The 15494-nt window shown below is 41.7% G+C and overlaps 1 protein-coding gene across 22 annotated transcripts in view; it reads right to left on the reverse strand.

The window, feature by feature from the left end:
* The window catches only part of DLG1 (discs large MAGUK scaffold protein 1), a 530809-nt gene that overhangs the window by 191481 nt on the left and 323834 nt on the right, over nt 1-15494 (reverse strand). For all 22 annotated transcript variants that reach the window (XM_077487456.1, XM_077487444.1, XM_077487440.1 and 19 more), the window contains one exon: nt 1616-1718. In XM_077487456.1, the coding sequence (XP_077343582.1) occupies nt 1616-1718 (103 nt within the window). The remainder of the gene's footprint in view (nt 1-1615; nt 1719-15494) is intronic.

The raw sequence follows: 15494 nt of genomic DNA on the forward strand, positions 1-15494 counted from the left end.
TCCTCTTCAAGATCCTCAGAGCAGAAGTCGCACCACAAGTCATATCATGATGATCCGACTTGGATGCAACTTCCATTCAAATCAATGGGCTGAAAGTCGGATCAGTTAAGATGGCTCTCATAGGGAATCATAAATGTAAAAAAAAAGATTAACGCTGTATCCAGCGTTAAGCCGCGTTTAGCAACATTAGGCGTTTTTACAGCTGTAACACTGGACTTCAGAACGCCCTGGCCTTGGTTGCCTATGTCACTTACAGCTCCTAAAAGCTTGTGTGCACATGAGGCCATAGAACAACATGGAGAGGGGTTTTAAGGTGAAATCATCGGACGCTGGTGAAAGCAACCATAAAAACACCCTGTGTGCATGAGGACTAAAGATGACCAGTAGGTAAAAGAATATCTCCTAAACATGCACGTTTAGGAGACATGCTAGCGAGCAGCAGCCAGTGACATCACCAGCACATGCGCTCTTAAGGAACAGTACACCTGTACTATTCCTTCAGAGCTGTGTGCGCCGCAGCCTGGACTCCCGTGTGCATTAGCAGGAGTGACATCATCGCAGATCCATCAGAAGGCCCGTGACCCAGAAGGAAGACCGAGTGAAGATGGAAGCCTCTGCAGCGGTAACAGCCCACCGTTGGAGGGCTTTGTTTTAAGGGAAGTTTTTCGTAATGTGTGATACATACTAGCACTTTATGATATTGCCTTGCAGGGGGAAACTTTTAAAAAAATTTTTTTAGACTTTAACTACCATTTTAAAGGCAAAGTTTTACAATGTATTACTGCACAAATCTAGAAGAAATACACACAAATTCACAAAATGTACATTGCTTCTTGCAATATTACTTGTATAACCCAGCTGTTTCAGAAGTCCCAAAAATATTAAACGTTAACTCATTCAACCTTATATAATATTTTCTAGTAAAATAAATACAAATGTCTATAGATCTGCATTGTGAAGAGAGTAGTGCATTATTTTCTGAAGGGCACTTTAAGCCTAGGTTCACATTGAAGTGATTTGGCATGCGATTTGACATGTCAAATCGCATGCCAGATCAACGGCAATTGCACCGTCCGAATCTGTGTGAAGCCTCATTTGCGGCACCTTACCGAATTCCAAAAGTAGTTGCTGTGCAACTTGCACAGATGTCCCAGAAATCGCTCCCGAAGTTGGGACTGACATGCGGGAATAAAATTGTGCGAGTTCAGATGAACTTGCACGATTCCATTCCCGCTGTCAGTGTGCACCTGGGCTAACACTGATGAGGTACTGCTTGGCTGCAGGGCAGTGTACCCGCAGCTTTCGTGAGGGTTACCTGCACTTTGCCATAGACTTCTGTTAGATTGGGCGGTATTGATGAGTTTGTACCCAATCTAATAGAGGTCTAACACAAAGTAGAGGAAACCTGCACGAAAACTGTTGTAAAATATCACCACAAAGTAATCCAGAAAAAGGGTACTATTTTTATTAAACTTTAAAAGAACTGTATTGATCTAATTGTTCAAATGTACCACATAAAACATATAACCCATGCATCTGCCATCTATAAACATACTATGTATTTCACATGACACATGCAAGGAAGAAGGAAAAAAAAAATGAAAAGCTTGCATACCTTCAGGACGGTATTGTGCAATAATAGTCACAGTTTGGCCAGCATTTTTCAAAGCTGTAGCTGCTTGTTCGTGAGTGGCTGTTCTGAGATCAACACCATTTACCTAAAAAAAATAAAAAATATGAACACAGATAAATAATGTCATAGCAGTTGTCAAAATTGTAGAGTTGTGCACATCCTATATTAAAAAGGAAATTAACTTTGAAAGTTGTGTCAAAAAGCTGCTCTATTCTGCAATACTGTTATATCATGCCATATTCAGCACTTCTATGTGCTGAGGCAACCATCTTGGTAGAGGGAAGGATTCCCCCCCCCCCCCCCCCCCATATGCCAGAGCCTCTAGCAAGGACAGCAGTGAGCAGCACAGTAGCTATATTACCAAATCTCACTGCAAATCTTGAGGCTAGCAGTCAGAAACAACAATGCCTAAGATATACAGCTATGAGGCTTTTAAGCATAAGAGTGTTCACATACAAGAAAGTGCAGTGCCAAATTTAAAAGAAAAGTGCAAGCCAAAAAAAAGTAAAAAGTAAAAGGTATAAAGGGTACTGCTTTGCCACAATATTATAGACCCCGCCCCCCCCCCAAAAAAAATAATATAATATAATTTTTTTTATTATATATATATATATATATATATATATATATATATATATATATATATATATATAAGTTTGAGCAAAGTAAATAAAGTGTGACGAGATAATTACTACTTATTCTAGAAAGATATTCTAAAATGGCCTGAACAGATTTGCTGAAACCATTATAAACACTTAGATAATATTTCAAACTTTCTGTAATTAGAATTACATTTTTTCAATATTATAATCAGTCAGCAAGCCCATTTAAATGGAGAAAAGTAGTCAATCTCTCTGGTGTTTTTTATCATTGTGTGTACCACAATAAACAAGAGAAAGGACAGTTCTCTGAGGAGATCACAAAGTAAATTATAGACCAGTACAACAAATGTAAAGGTTAGAACAACACTTCCAAGCAGCTTGATGTTCCTGTGACTACAGTTGCAAACATTAAAAATCTTATAAAATGGAATAACACATGTGAGCTGCACACCCCAAGACATTATACAAAATGGAAAATTCCCTCACTGGATTTTTAGCAGCTAAGAAAAATATTAGACAATGAATGTATTTAATTTAATGAAAAATCTTTTATTAGATCAAAAAGTGATTTGCAAATTCATGAAGTTGTAAAAAAATTAGCTCTGGCATTGACATGAAAACATTACCCATCATTCATGATAAAAACACACATTATATGGAACTTGTTTACATATTACTACAACGTGGGCATCCACATGATACCCCTACGCATTTTGACCCTTCTAATTGCGGTCTTCTTGGGGGAGGGGCGGGGGGCTGGGGGGTTTATGTTCTATGTGGGAGAAGGAAAAAAAACATTTTTCATAATCAAACATTTATGATTATAGATTGTGTCTCACCTTATATGTAATGGTGTATATTTACCATTTATGATGGAGAAAAACATGAACATGTCCTGCAGCCAGAGATTACTTTAAAATTTGATCTTGGTGATCCTGAAGCCTCCTTGTGTTGTCTCTACATCTACATTTAGGACGGGCCCCACCTCCAAAGAACTTACAAAAGACCACTCTCTTGGACTGCCAAGGGGACAAGGAGGAGAGCAAGCAAGCACCTGTGATATATAGCAACCTTAATGTTTTTACAATAAGAATTCAGAACGTTTATTTTGCTGTTGGGTATTTACCAGAGACTAGATGACCACCATATGAATAAATCAATTCATTAATTTTTTTATTTATTCATTAACTGAATAGCTTTTTATTTTTGACCCCTACGGGTTAATGGAGTAATTTAAATACATAATCAATTAATATAACGTGAGAAAAACTGAATAAAGTGTTTGTATGTTCATTGTGAATGTGTTGCATTATTGTAAAAAAAAAAATTGAAAAATAATAAGATTATATAGTATAATAGTTTGAAAATTGATGGTGAAAAGGGAAGGGGGGGGGGCAACGTAATACTCAAGAAAAAATTACTAAATAAATGTAATGTGTACATGTGAAATATTCAGTGTAATCATTGATATAAATGATACACAAATTAGTTGGTGCAAAATACACAAAACCAATCAACACAGAAAAAAGGGGGGGGGGGGTGCGATTGCAAAAACCCCAAGTAATTACCTTAGTAATTACCTTACCTGCCAGGAAAAATAGAATTTTAACAAAAAAATAAAAAACTTCTCATCTTTAAGCATTTGTGTATCGTCTACTGGACAAATGATGCTGGAAATCGCAGCACCTATTTCTGGTAATTTCCATCTTTTGTGAATTTCTCCTCCATGGGATAGAGAACGGATAAACTCTTTGGAGGGAAAAAAAATGCTTATTCGGATGATCCCATTCAGCATAAATAAGCTTTTCTGGTAATGTATGAAAAAGCTGTAAAGGTTTTAAAGAACCTAAGGAAGGGACCAAACTTTCAACTGACTGTTAGGGGTAGCATGAATGTGGAATGAACCATCTCCGTAAGAGTTTGTACCATCAATCTCTCAGATTGTGAGGTTGCATAAGGTTCATCAATTGTTTCCTCCGCAAAAGAAAAATTGGCTTATTTTTCTACGTGATCGCCTGAGGGTAATACCTCATCCTGTGCCCACTGTTCCTTTGGTAAAGGGTTTGAGGTGGGGAAGGGGATGTAGCACACTTCCTATCCCTTTGGATGGAGGATGCGGTTAAAGCTGCTAATTTTCCTTCTAAGCCCTGCAGGGCAGAGGAAAATGCACCTTCAGTCACGTATACAGGGGCTGAAGTGAGAGAAGCAGTTGCACCCCCAATCGGTTCCAAAGACTCAACCTGGCTTGCCATATCTGTATCTCCGGAGAGGATGACAGTGTGGAGGCATGGCTGGAGTTCCAAGCGCTTGGGGTGGAACTTTTGGTGCCTTAGTAGTTATGTTGGAAGGCATAGTGCTAAGCACAAAAGCAGAAGTACTATAAGAACTTTCGATATGTTGAGCAATAGTAGAAAAAACAGTGGCAGCATAGATTAATCTGATGCTAAACAATAATGTCTTTTCTTATACTCAAAATGCCTGTGTACACCCCTCACGTGCGCCAGCGCTCCTGTGTCCTATTACAGCCTTGCTTCAGCTGCTCTGTTAGACTTTAGTTCTCAGAGCACACAGTTTGTTTTTCTCCCCTCAGGCCTGATTGTCTATGCACCGAGTGCTTTCAAAGGATGCCGAGTCCGCACACCGTGCCAACCACTTAAGCCACACCCCTTCCCCGACCCTCCTTTTAACGTAAAAACTTCAGCCATGTGCGTGGATGGTTTCGGTCTGAGACCAGGAGAAGAGGCTGCAGACGCCATGCGGTGGGATAATCGGCTATATACATTCTAGTGTATACATCCACTTGATAACATTTCAACAGGTAAGTAAATGTCTTTTAGCCAGAGTGCACCTCTGGGGGGGGGGGGGGGGGTGTAGGATGTGGGTGAGCGGCGGGCAGGGGAGGGGATACCTTAAGCAGTTCGTCAGTGCATATTAAATTGATTTATAGCTGTTACAAATGTAATGTATCATAGTACATGTACCCCTCCGTCCACTTTGGTTTCCCCAATTAGGTGGAGAGGAGAACACCCTCCAGCTACTAGGACACACGCTGTAAGTTTAGCACAGATTCATAGGGTATATGCATTCGTATTCCCGCTAGAGGAGTTTTAAGGCATTACAGTACTGCATATTGAAAGAAAAGTCATAGGTGACCTTTGCAGTTCCTATGCTTTTCTCTTACCTTTTCCTTGCTGCAGTATACTGCTGAAAAACAGATCCAAATTTCACCCATCACGGTGGGCAGCGTAGTTAAACCTTCAAAGGCCGGGTCCCTTTTAATAGGTGTTCCACTCCTTTGGACCTGTATAGCACCCCACAGGACAACTTTAGGTAATGTAGCAAGCCCAAAGAGAGTCCTGGTTCCTAGGGTCCAGCCCTCAAAGAGAAGCTTTACAGGCAAAACCTCATTCTATGTGAGGCCTGAGTACCATCCTGTGGCCACAGTGGCATGGATGGATCCGGTTGTGGAGGTTTTTTAAATCCAGCACGGATACATCTTCACTTGTGATCAACACCTTAGACACTGGCGAAAAAACTGATGTGCTCCTGGAAGGAGGAGGGGTTTTATAGGGAGTGAACTTCCTTAATTGGGTATACCAGTGTCAACACCTGAAGGTGACCCATAACCCATTAATTACTTAAGGTTGTTGTAAACCCTTACAGACCACTATGACCTACAGGTAAGCCTAGATTAAGGCTTACCTGTAGGTCCAGTTTGCAAAAAGACAGGCACTGCTGTCTACAGCGCATGCGCCACAGACAGCGGTGTGCAGGAGCACTGAGCATGCCACTGCTAACGGCGATATGCAGTTAGTGGCGGCACCCGTGTGCATGCGCTAGAATGACATCATCGCAGCTCCGGCCAATCACAGTGCCGGAGCCACGATATCCGGAAAGAAGATGGACGCTCCGTGGAAGAGGGGACAGCGGTGACATCGCTGGCTCCTGTGTCAAGTGACACATAATGGGCCACTATGCCATGCATAGTAGCCCATCATGCTTTACCTTCGCAGGGAAACAAAGAGGAAGTGAACCCATCAGGGTTTACTTCCATTTTAAGGCCCTGTGTCCCATGATGTACGATAAAGAAAAACTATCATATGCCATTGTGAATTTTAAATTGTAGTGGTTGATGTTGATTTTATGAAAGCACTCCTTAAGAGTGTCTTCCGATCCTTCCAATATGACAGACGTCATCACTGTACCTGAGCCACGTGGAAACATGGCCCAGATACTCAAAGTCCTCGCCATATAAGAGGTATTGTTCCTAGTCCCCCAGGTACTGATTGGCGTAGGATGGGGCAGAGCAGGTCCCCATCTCTACATCCTGTACCTAGAGGTAGTGGGAACCATGAAATGAGAAATTATGGATTAAGGACATAGTCCAATCCATTTAGAATGAACTCATTTAGAGCCCCATTGTGTCTTGATCCTTGTAGGACTCTGCACAGCCTCCAAAACCTCAGGAATGGGGATGGAACTGTACAGAACTTCAACATCAATAGAGAATAGAGTCCTTGGAAATCGTAAGTTCGTCAATTGTTTGCAAAAAGTGTATGGTGTCCTTGATAAAGGAGGGCAAAGACACGACATAAGGTTATAGATAAGAATCAATGACTCTACTCAAGTTTTCTGAAATACCTCCATTGCCAGAGACAATGGGTCTCCCTGTGGGTGCAGTAGGATTCTTATGAATTTTGGGTAGACTATAAAAAGTAGGTACCTTGGGATGCTTGGTCCTAATGAATTCAAAAAGAGCTTTACAAATGGCACCACCGTCGTAGGCTCGATCCACAATATTGTAAAATTCTTGTTGTATTTGTCTATGAGCCTGACTGGGATGGCTCGATACCAAAATTTAAATTGTCTAAAATATTTTTTCACATCGACTTGTAGGCGGGAATTGTCTATTAGGACATTTCCCACTTATCCAATGGCTTGACTGCAATTGATTCATTGTTACGTAGAGAACGTAAAGCTTGGTTTTCTTCCAAGGACAGATTAGAGGAAGTATTCTTACAGGAAAGCTTCCAAAAAATCCTAACTGTCAGTTTCAAAAAGGTGGCAATGCTCAGATTTGTATTGGATGATGGAAATTATTTTTTTTAAATAAAGTAATGGGATTCTGCATTAACTTCCTCAAAATAACTTGTCACTGTCTAGTTGATCAATCAGGTCATTCGTATTTCTTTCCTGAAAAAGGAGAGTCAGATCACGTAATGCTTTAAATTCTCTCATGCTGTACTTGGACCAATCAGTAGTGTCAAGGTCTATATTGCTTTTTTCACATTGGCATTTTAGCATTAGTATACGAGAGAACAAATGTAGGTCCGTAACTAATTCAAGAAGATCGAAGTTTTGGTGGTGTAAAAAACTCAGGCCTTTTGATAGTACCTGGATTTTTGCTTGTGTAAAGGGAAGTGAAGATAGGTTTACGACATTCAATGATTTTGTTGAATCTGAACCACATACGGTTCCTATCCCTTCCCTCCTTTGTTTGCATGGGGTGAACTTTCCCCTGTGTTTAGATTAGTCTTTTGTGGTAATGCATGTCTGATGCATCCTAAAGTGACAAATCTGATGCTCCCTGCCCTGTATTATATCTTGGTTCACGTCCCAATGAGGATGAATGGTGTTCATTGGAACTAGCATTCTGTGCATAGTCTGAATCTGTATTGACTTTCCGTTTTTTATTTTCTTGTTCAAAAGGAGCCTCTATTGTTCCGGCTTCTTTTCTGTCAGCTCTGGGCTCGATTCAGATGATCTCGGCCACGGGCCGAAGAGGAGAGATTTAATTGAAAGGTGCTACTGGATTTCTTTGGTAGAGATTGTTCTCGGAATTCATGTGGTCTATTCAAATATATATTACTGATATTCAATGTGTATGCCTTTCCTTCCTAAAAAGCAGTTTTGTCCCTCCAAAACTGTGTCTCCTTTATCTGTGAAATATTTTTGTTCAATATTGATAAATTTTCTTTTAATTTGATCTGTCCTCCTGTGGATCCTGAAGTGATCCTGAGAGAGCTAATTTGAAGCCTTCATGCCTTTGAACAACTACATAGAAGTTCCATTCTGTTTGAACTTTTAATTTTTAAATAGATACAGATGCTTGAAAACTACTTGAGTCCTGTTATCCGTACTATAGATTTGCCTTATAATCTTCACTGTGGTTCATGACCAATTTCTCCATGGCCTAAGGTAATTACTTGGGGTTTTTGCAATATAACTTTTTTTTTGGTGCGTCTTGCTTGGTTCGGTTTTTAATGTTTTTTGCACCAATTTGTGTATAATTTCTATCAATGATTACACTGAATATTTCACATGTACACATTACATTTAGTAACTTTATCTTGATTACGTTTATCGATTACATTTCACACAGATTTTTATCACCGATTTAGAATTTCTCTTGTATTAATTGACATCACATTCACTTTTTTAAAGATACGCATAACGATTTCCATCACAAATAATTAGCACCTGTCCAATTCTTTAACCAACTCTGGTTCCCCCTTCCCTTCTTTCACCATCAATTCTCACATAATATAATATAATATAATATATAATCTAATTTTTCAAATTTTTTTATAATAATGCAATACATTCACAATGAACATACAGGTTATTCAATTTTTCTCAAATTATATTGATTATATATTTAAATTATTCTATTAACCACTAGGGGTCAAAAATAAAAAGCTATTTACAGTTAAAAAAATAATCAATTGATTTATTCATTTGGTTGGTGGTCATCTAGTCTGGTAACTACCCAACAGCAAAATAAACTTTCTGAATTCTTACTGTAAAAACATTAACGCTGCTATGTATCGCAGGTGCTCGCTTGCTCTCCTCCTTGTCCCCCCTTAAGAGTGGTCTCTTATAAGTGCTTTGGAGGTGGGGCCCGTCCTACAGGATGTAGAGACAGCACAAGGAGGCTTTAGGATCACCAATATCAAAGTAATCTCAAAGTAATCTCTGGCTGCAGGACATGTTCATCTTTTTCTCCATCATCATACATGGTAAATATACACCATTACATATATGGTGAGAAACAATGTATAATATCAAATGTTTGATTATGAAAAATATGTTTTTTCCTTCCCCCTTCCTGCCCAGGCCAATTTTCAGCACTCCTACTTTGAATGACAATTGCCCCGATTACCTGTCCTGGTCTCCCTTGTGAGGAGATACCACTGATTGGCTCTGTCAGTGTGAGGCGAGGAGAGCCGATAAAATGGCACTTTCGCATTTACATGTGAGCGGCTGAGATTGGACACACATGATCACTTGGTTAAAGAGCCGCGTCATCAGCTCTTTAGTGAGATCGGGGGCACCCTGTGTCCTAGGAGCCCATCCACAATCATTATGTGCCCCAACAGGCATGCAAGAGCAGCCAGTCTGGGACACTGTCATACGTCATCCCTGAACGAGAGCCGCACCACTCCTCCATCATTTGATGGTGGGCGGACAACAAGTGGTTAAAGAAGATCTTCAATCACCTCAAAGAAAAAAAGTCAGCAGCTACAAATAGTGTAGCTGCTGACTGTTAATAAAAGGACACTTGCGTGTCTAGGGATCCAGAGCTTACCTCACCTAGGCCAGTTCTTTGCTAGTCTTCAGGTCCCTAGCACTGGCATGTTTACAAAGGAAAGTCAGCTCTGACTCCTAGCGGCATCACAGCTGGCTTTCCGCTGCAGATGTACAAGCCGCACTGCAATTTGTGAATGGTTCTGCAGGCTTCTGGGACCTGTGATGTATCCCAGAAGGCTGGACACATCACAGGTCCTGAATGGAAGAGGGAGCAAGGTACCTGTCCAAACCAGATACTAGCTCCCCCCCAAAAAAAGGGTCTAAAAAAGTGGTAGAGTAGGGGGGAGGATGCAGAAAAGCCCACATTCCCTTTTGGGTGAAGTTCCAATTTAGCGATCACTGGAGTGAAATCAACTTCAATGGATGTAGTCGCAAGGAGAGTGTGCATGTTAGACAAAGGGCCAAGGAAATCTTCTAGAGGGATACAAGCTGAATTCCAAGGTCAAGGTACATTAGTGCCTGATCACACCATCTGACTCTTTTTCAGTAAAGCCCCATACACACGCGAAGAATGTTGGGTGACATTGGCCGGTTTAATAAAAAACGTCCGACATTCAGCCTGTGTGCATGGCCGCCAGTCCGACAAAAGCCGGCCCTTTGGCAAGCTTCTGTCGGACAAGCATGCTGGAAAACCAGCACCTGAACCAGCTGAGAGCACTGATCGGAGTTGTTCTGGGGGAGGGGGGGGCGTCCCACTGTCAGAACACAACAGCTCAGCAAGGGAGATGGCTGTAATTAGAACAGCGGACAGTTTTTTTTTCCCCATTCAACCAGGAAAAAGCTACTAGGCTTAACAGTAGGATCAAATGAAGATTACTGCAGAAGGAATTCACCGTTAAAAGAAAAAAATATGCAAAAGCCAGAATGAAATGTGCTAAAATGCATATTGACAAGCCACAATGCTTCTGGTAGAATACCCTTTGGACTAAACAGACAAAATTGAAGCTTTTTGACAGGTCAAATCGGTTCTATGTTCACAGATGAAAAAATTAAGCCATGTGGGTGTGATGATGCACATAAGGATTGGGCGACAGGCATACTGGAAGTGAGGCAGGAGGATGAGCTTGGTGCACATGGATTTTGTGTTTTCACTGATCAAAAGTGAATAAATTAGTTGCTTTTTAATAAATCCTTTAGAAATATGGACTACGCTATTGGAGATTCCTTCCTTATATATTAATACTGAGCAGATCGGGTGGGACTCCCAGGATCCCTATAGAGGAATTTTTCCTGATCCTAGAGATCTACAGGTTGTGTGTACTACTAAAAACACCCCTGGAGGCAGGCAGAGATACCTGGACCCCTAGCGAAAGTCCCATTAATCTTGTGCTGTTACCTTACAGCAGTAAGGTGAGCTGCTAGAGAGTTGTCACAACCACTATAAGGAATAGACACCAGTCACTTTATTTGTTGGTTGGAAGAGATGTAATTGAAAAGTGACCTATTTCTTTACCTCATCTGACACTGCTGTGTCTGTAACTGAACTATATTGTGTTACATATTAACCACTTGCCAACCAGCGCACGACGATGTACGTCGACAGAATGGCACGGGCAGGCAAATGGGCGTACATGTACGTCCCTTTAAATTTGCCGCCCTGCCATCGCTGGTCGGGGCCCCCGTGAGTTCGGTCGCAGGACCCACGGACTCGATCGCCGCGTCCCCGCGATCGTCTCACGGATCGGCCGAATGAAGAAATGCCGTTGTAAACAACATTTCTCCATTCTGCCTAGCAACTAGTGACGCTGATCTCTGCTCCATGTGATTGGAGCAGAGATCAGTGTTCACTAAATGAAAGCCCAACCCCCCCACAGTTAGTAACACACCCCTAGGAACACTTAACGCCTATACTGCCACCCACTGGTTAACCCCTTCACTGCCAGTGTCATTTACACAGGAATCACTGCATTTATATAGCAGTGATTACTGTATAAATGACAATGGTCTCAAAAATGTGTCAAAAATGTCCGATGGGTCCCCCACAATGTCGCAGTCACAATAAAAATCGCTGATTGCCGCCATTACTAGTAAAAAAAAAAAAAAAATTTATTAATAAAAATGCTATAAAACTATCCCTACTTTGTAAATACTATAACTTTTGCGCAAACCAATCAATAATCGCTTATTGCGATTTTTTTACCAAAAATATGTAGAAGAATATGTATCTGCCTAAACTGAGGGAAAAAAATGTTTTTTTTATATATTTTTGGGGGATATTTATTATAACAAAAAGTAAAAAATAATGCGTTTTTTTAAAAATCGTCGCTCTATTTTTGTTTATAGCGCAAAAAATAAAAACCGCAGGGGTGATCAAATACCACCAAAAGAAAGCTCTATTTGTGGGAAAAAAAGGACGTCAATTTTGTTTGGGAGCCACGTCGCATGACCGCGCAATTGTCAGTTAAAGTGACGCAGTGCCGAATCGCAAAAAGTGGTCTGGTCTTTGACCAGCAAAATGGTCCGGTCTGAAAGTGGTTAACTACTGCACATTTATTTGGTTGGCACGAGTGTGGTCACTTTGCACATTATTGCAATTTATCTTTGCACATATTCATTTCTATGTGTATTTATATTCTATGCTATTGGATGTTTATGTATACATATTTACTTTATTCACCTTTCTTGATATATTGATACTTGACAGCGCAATATCACCACTATTAAATTTTACATTAGTTGTGCCACTAAATATGACATTTAAAGAGTCTCATAATTTTTTATCAGTGCTGTTTTCACTTGCTTTATCATTTTAAATATGTTTAATCAAAATCCGATTGTTAATATATATAGAATACAGATGCATGCCAACTTCTTTAGTCAGTTTATTTCAGAGAAAACTGTGGGTCCTTTTCCTGTTCAAGGATATCAAGAGATCTGTCCATGACTATATAGATATAAGAGGATTACAAGTCAGGGTGCCTGTCAGTTATCTAAAAGGAAAGATCACTCTTCATTACATCAGAATTTTAGACCTATTTAGTTGTAATAGGTCTAAAAATACAGCACATTCTAGCAAGATTTCAATTATATTTTCTTTCATATGAAACATCTCAACTCTATGTTTAGGTAGCCCTCTAACACTTACAAATATATAAAATTCGTCAAAGTAGTATGCCTTTCTTAACATTCACTATCCCTTCACATTGATCTACTTTCTATTTGTGAATGACATCCTTGCTAGCCCCTGCCCTTGAGCAAGATTTAATGCATTCTGAAGTCCCTTTCACCACCATGTTTCTGGCTTTAAAAATCAATGCGTAAAATTGTTTTCTGTATACCCAACCAAGCGTGCACAGGCTTTAAAGAAGCCATCTACACAGAATTCAGTTTTATAAAACTGTAGATGAGTGTGGGGGAAGGGGGAGGTATTTGGATGTAAAAATATCATAGGTCAGTAACTAAAAACAAAATTATATATATATATATATATATATATATATATACACATATACATACACATATATATATATATATATATATACACACACACACACACACAGTTGTGATAATAAGTTTACATCCCCTGACAGAATTTATAATTTCTTGGTAATTTTTCAGATTATATGAAGGAATATGATTGATAACCCAAAAACCTTTTTTACTCATGTTTAGTTGAAGCCATTTATTACCAATCAACTGTGTTTACTCTTTAAATCATAACAACAAAAACTACCCTAATGATCCTGATCAAAAGTTTACATCCCCTGGTGATTTTGGCCTGATAACATGCACACAAGTTGACACAAAGGGGTTTGAATGGTTATTAAAAGGTAACCATCCTCACCTGTGATCTGTTTGCTTGTAATAAATGTGTGCGTGTATAAAAGGTCAATAAGTTTCTGGACTCCTGACAGACCCTTGCATCTTTCATCCAGTGCTGCACTGACGTTTCTGGATTCTGAGTCATGGGGAAAGCAAAAGAATTGTCAAAGGATCTGCGGGGAAAGGTAGTTGAACTGTATAAAACAGTAAAGGGATACAAAAAGGTATCCAAGGAACTGAGAATGTCAATCAGCTGATTGGCACTGATAAGCTGTACTGGTGAGACCTCACTGATGAGACCGCACTGGTAGGCAAAGATGAGCTGCACTGGTGAGACTGCACCGGATACGCTGAACTGGTGGGCACTAATGAGGCTGCACTGGTGGGCATAGGTAAACCGCACTAATAAGCAGCAGATATGCAGTGGACACCGTCCACTGCTTTACTGACAGTCCATTGCCAAATATCTGTGGAACGGGTATCCACCATCCCTGCAAAGTTTGCAGTAATTTTAGGTTTTATTTTCAGTCTGATGTGTATTATACGTGATATTACATATCACAGAGAATGGTATTCTGGCAATATTGAAGCTTACCGAGATTGCCATTAGAGGGTTCCATCATTATTGTGTTATTAAGCAAATAAGGGAATAGGGGCAGTTGCTGAAGCTGTCCTACTAGACCCTCAGAGGTTCAAACTTTATAATAAAATATTAGTTTAGTACATATAAAATCATGTGCAACACAAAAATTCAAAATGAGGGAAGATCGATACAGTAATCAGATACTTGTAGACTTCTAAACAGGTTAAGGGTTATAGAATTTGCTCACAGATTTATGCAATCCTGAACAGTTTCGTGATCAAGGGACTGCTCCTTCAGGAAGATAAATCTATAAAAAAGGTAAACAGTATATATCAAACAGTAATGAAAAAGGGAGGGAGAGAGGGAGGGGAAAAAGGGAGGGAGAGAGGGAGGGGAAAAAGGGAGGGAGGGAGGGAAGGGAGGGAGGGAAGGGAGGGAGGGAGGGGAAAGGAAGGGAGGGAGGGAGGGGAGAGGGAGGGAGGGAGGGAGGGGAGAGGGAGGGAGGGGAGAGGGAGGGAGGGAGGGAGGGGAGAGGGAGGGAGGGAGGGGAAAGGGAGGGAGGGAGGGGAAAGGGAGGGAGGGAGGGAGGGAGGAAGGGAGGGAGGGAGGGGAAAGGGAGGGAGGGGAAAGGGAGGGAGGGGAAAGGGAGGGAGGGGAGAGGGAGGGAGGGGAAAGGGAGGGAGGGGAGAGGGAGGGAGGGGAAAGGGAGGGAGGGAGGGAGGGGAAAGGGAGGGAGGGAGGGAGGGAGGGGAAAGGGAGGGAGGGAGGGAGGGGAAAGGGAGGGAGGGAGGGAGGGAGAGAGGGAGGGAGGGGAAAGGGAGGGAGGGGAGAGGGAGGGAGGGAGGGAGGGGAAAGGGAGGGAGGGAGGAAGGGAGGGAGGAAGGGAGGGAGGGAGGGGAAAGGGAGGGAGGGGAAAGGGAGGGAGGGAGGGAGGGAGGGAGGGGAAAGGGAGGGAGGGAGGGGAAAGGGAGGGAGGGAGGGGAAAGGGAGGGAGGGAGGGGAAAGGGAGGGAGGGAGGGAGGGGAAAGGGAGGGAGGGGAAAGGGAGGGAGGGGAGAGGGAGGGGAAAGGGAGGGAGGGAGGGGAAAGGGAGGGAGGGAGGGAGGGAGGGGAAAGGGAGGGAGGGAGGGGAAAGGGAGGGAGGGAGGGGAAAGGGAGGGAGGGAGGGGAAAGGGAGGGAGGGGAAAGGGAGGGAGGGGAAAGGGAGGGAGGGGAAGGGAGGGAGGGAGGGAGGGAGGGAGGGAGGGAGGGAGGGAGGGAGGGAGGGAGGGAGGGAGGGAGGGGAAAGGGGTGTAAGGCCACCAGATAGTGAATGAACATCTAAT

This window comes from Lithobates pipiens, unplaced genomic scaffold (assembly GCF_037356315.1).
Source record: "Lithobates pipiens isolate NorthernLeopardFrog02 unplaced genomic scaffold, aLitPip1_a1.2 Scaffold_18, whole genome shotgun sequence".
Classification (NCBI taxonomy): Eukaryota; Metazoa; Chordata; class Amphibia; order Anura; family Ranidae; genus Lithobates; species Lithobates pipiens.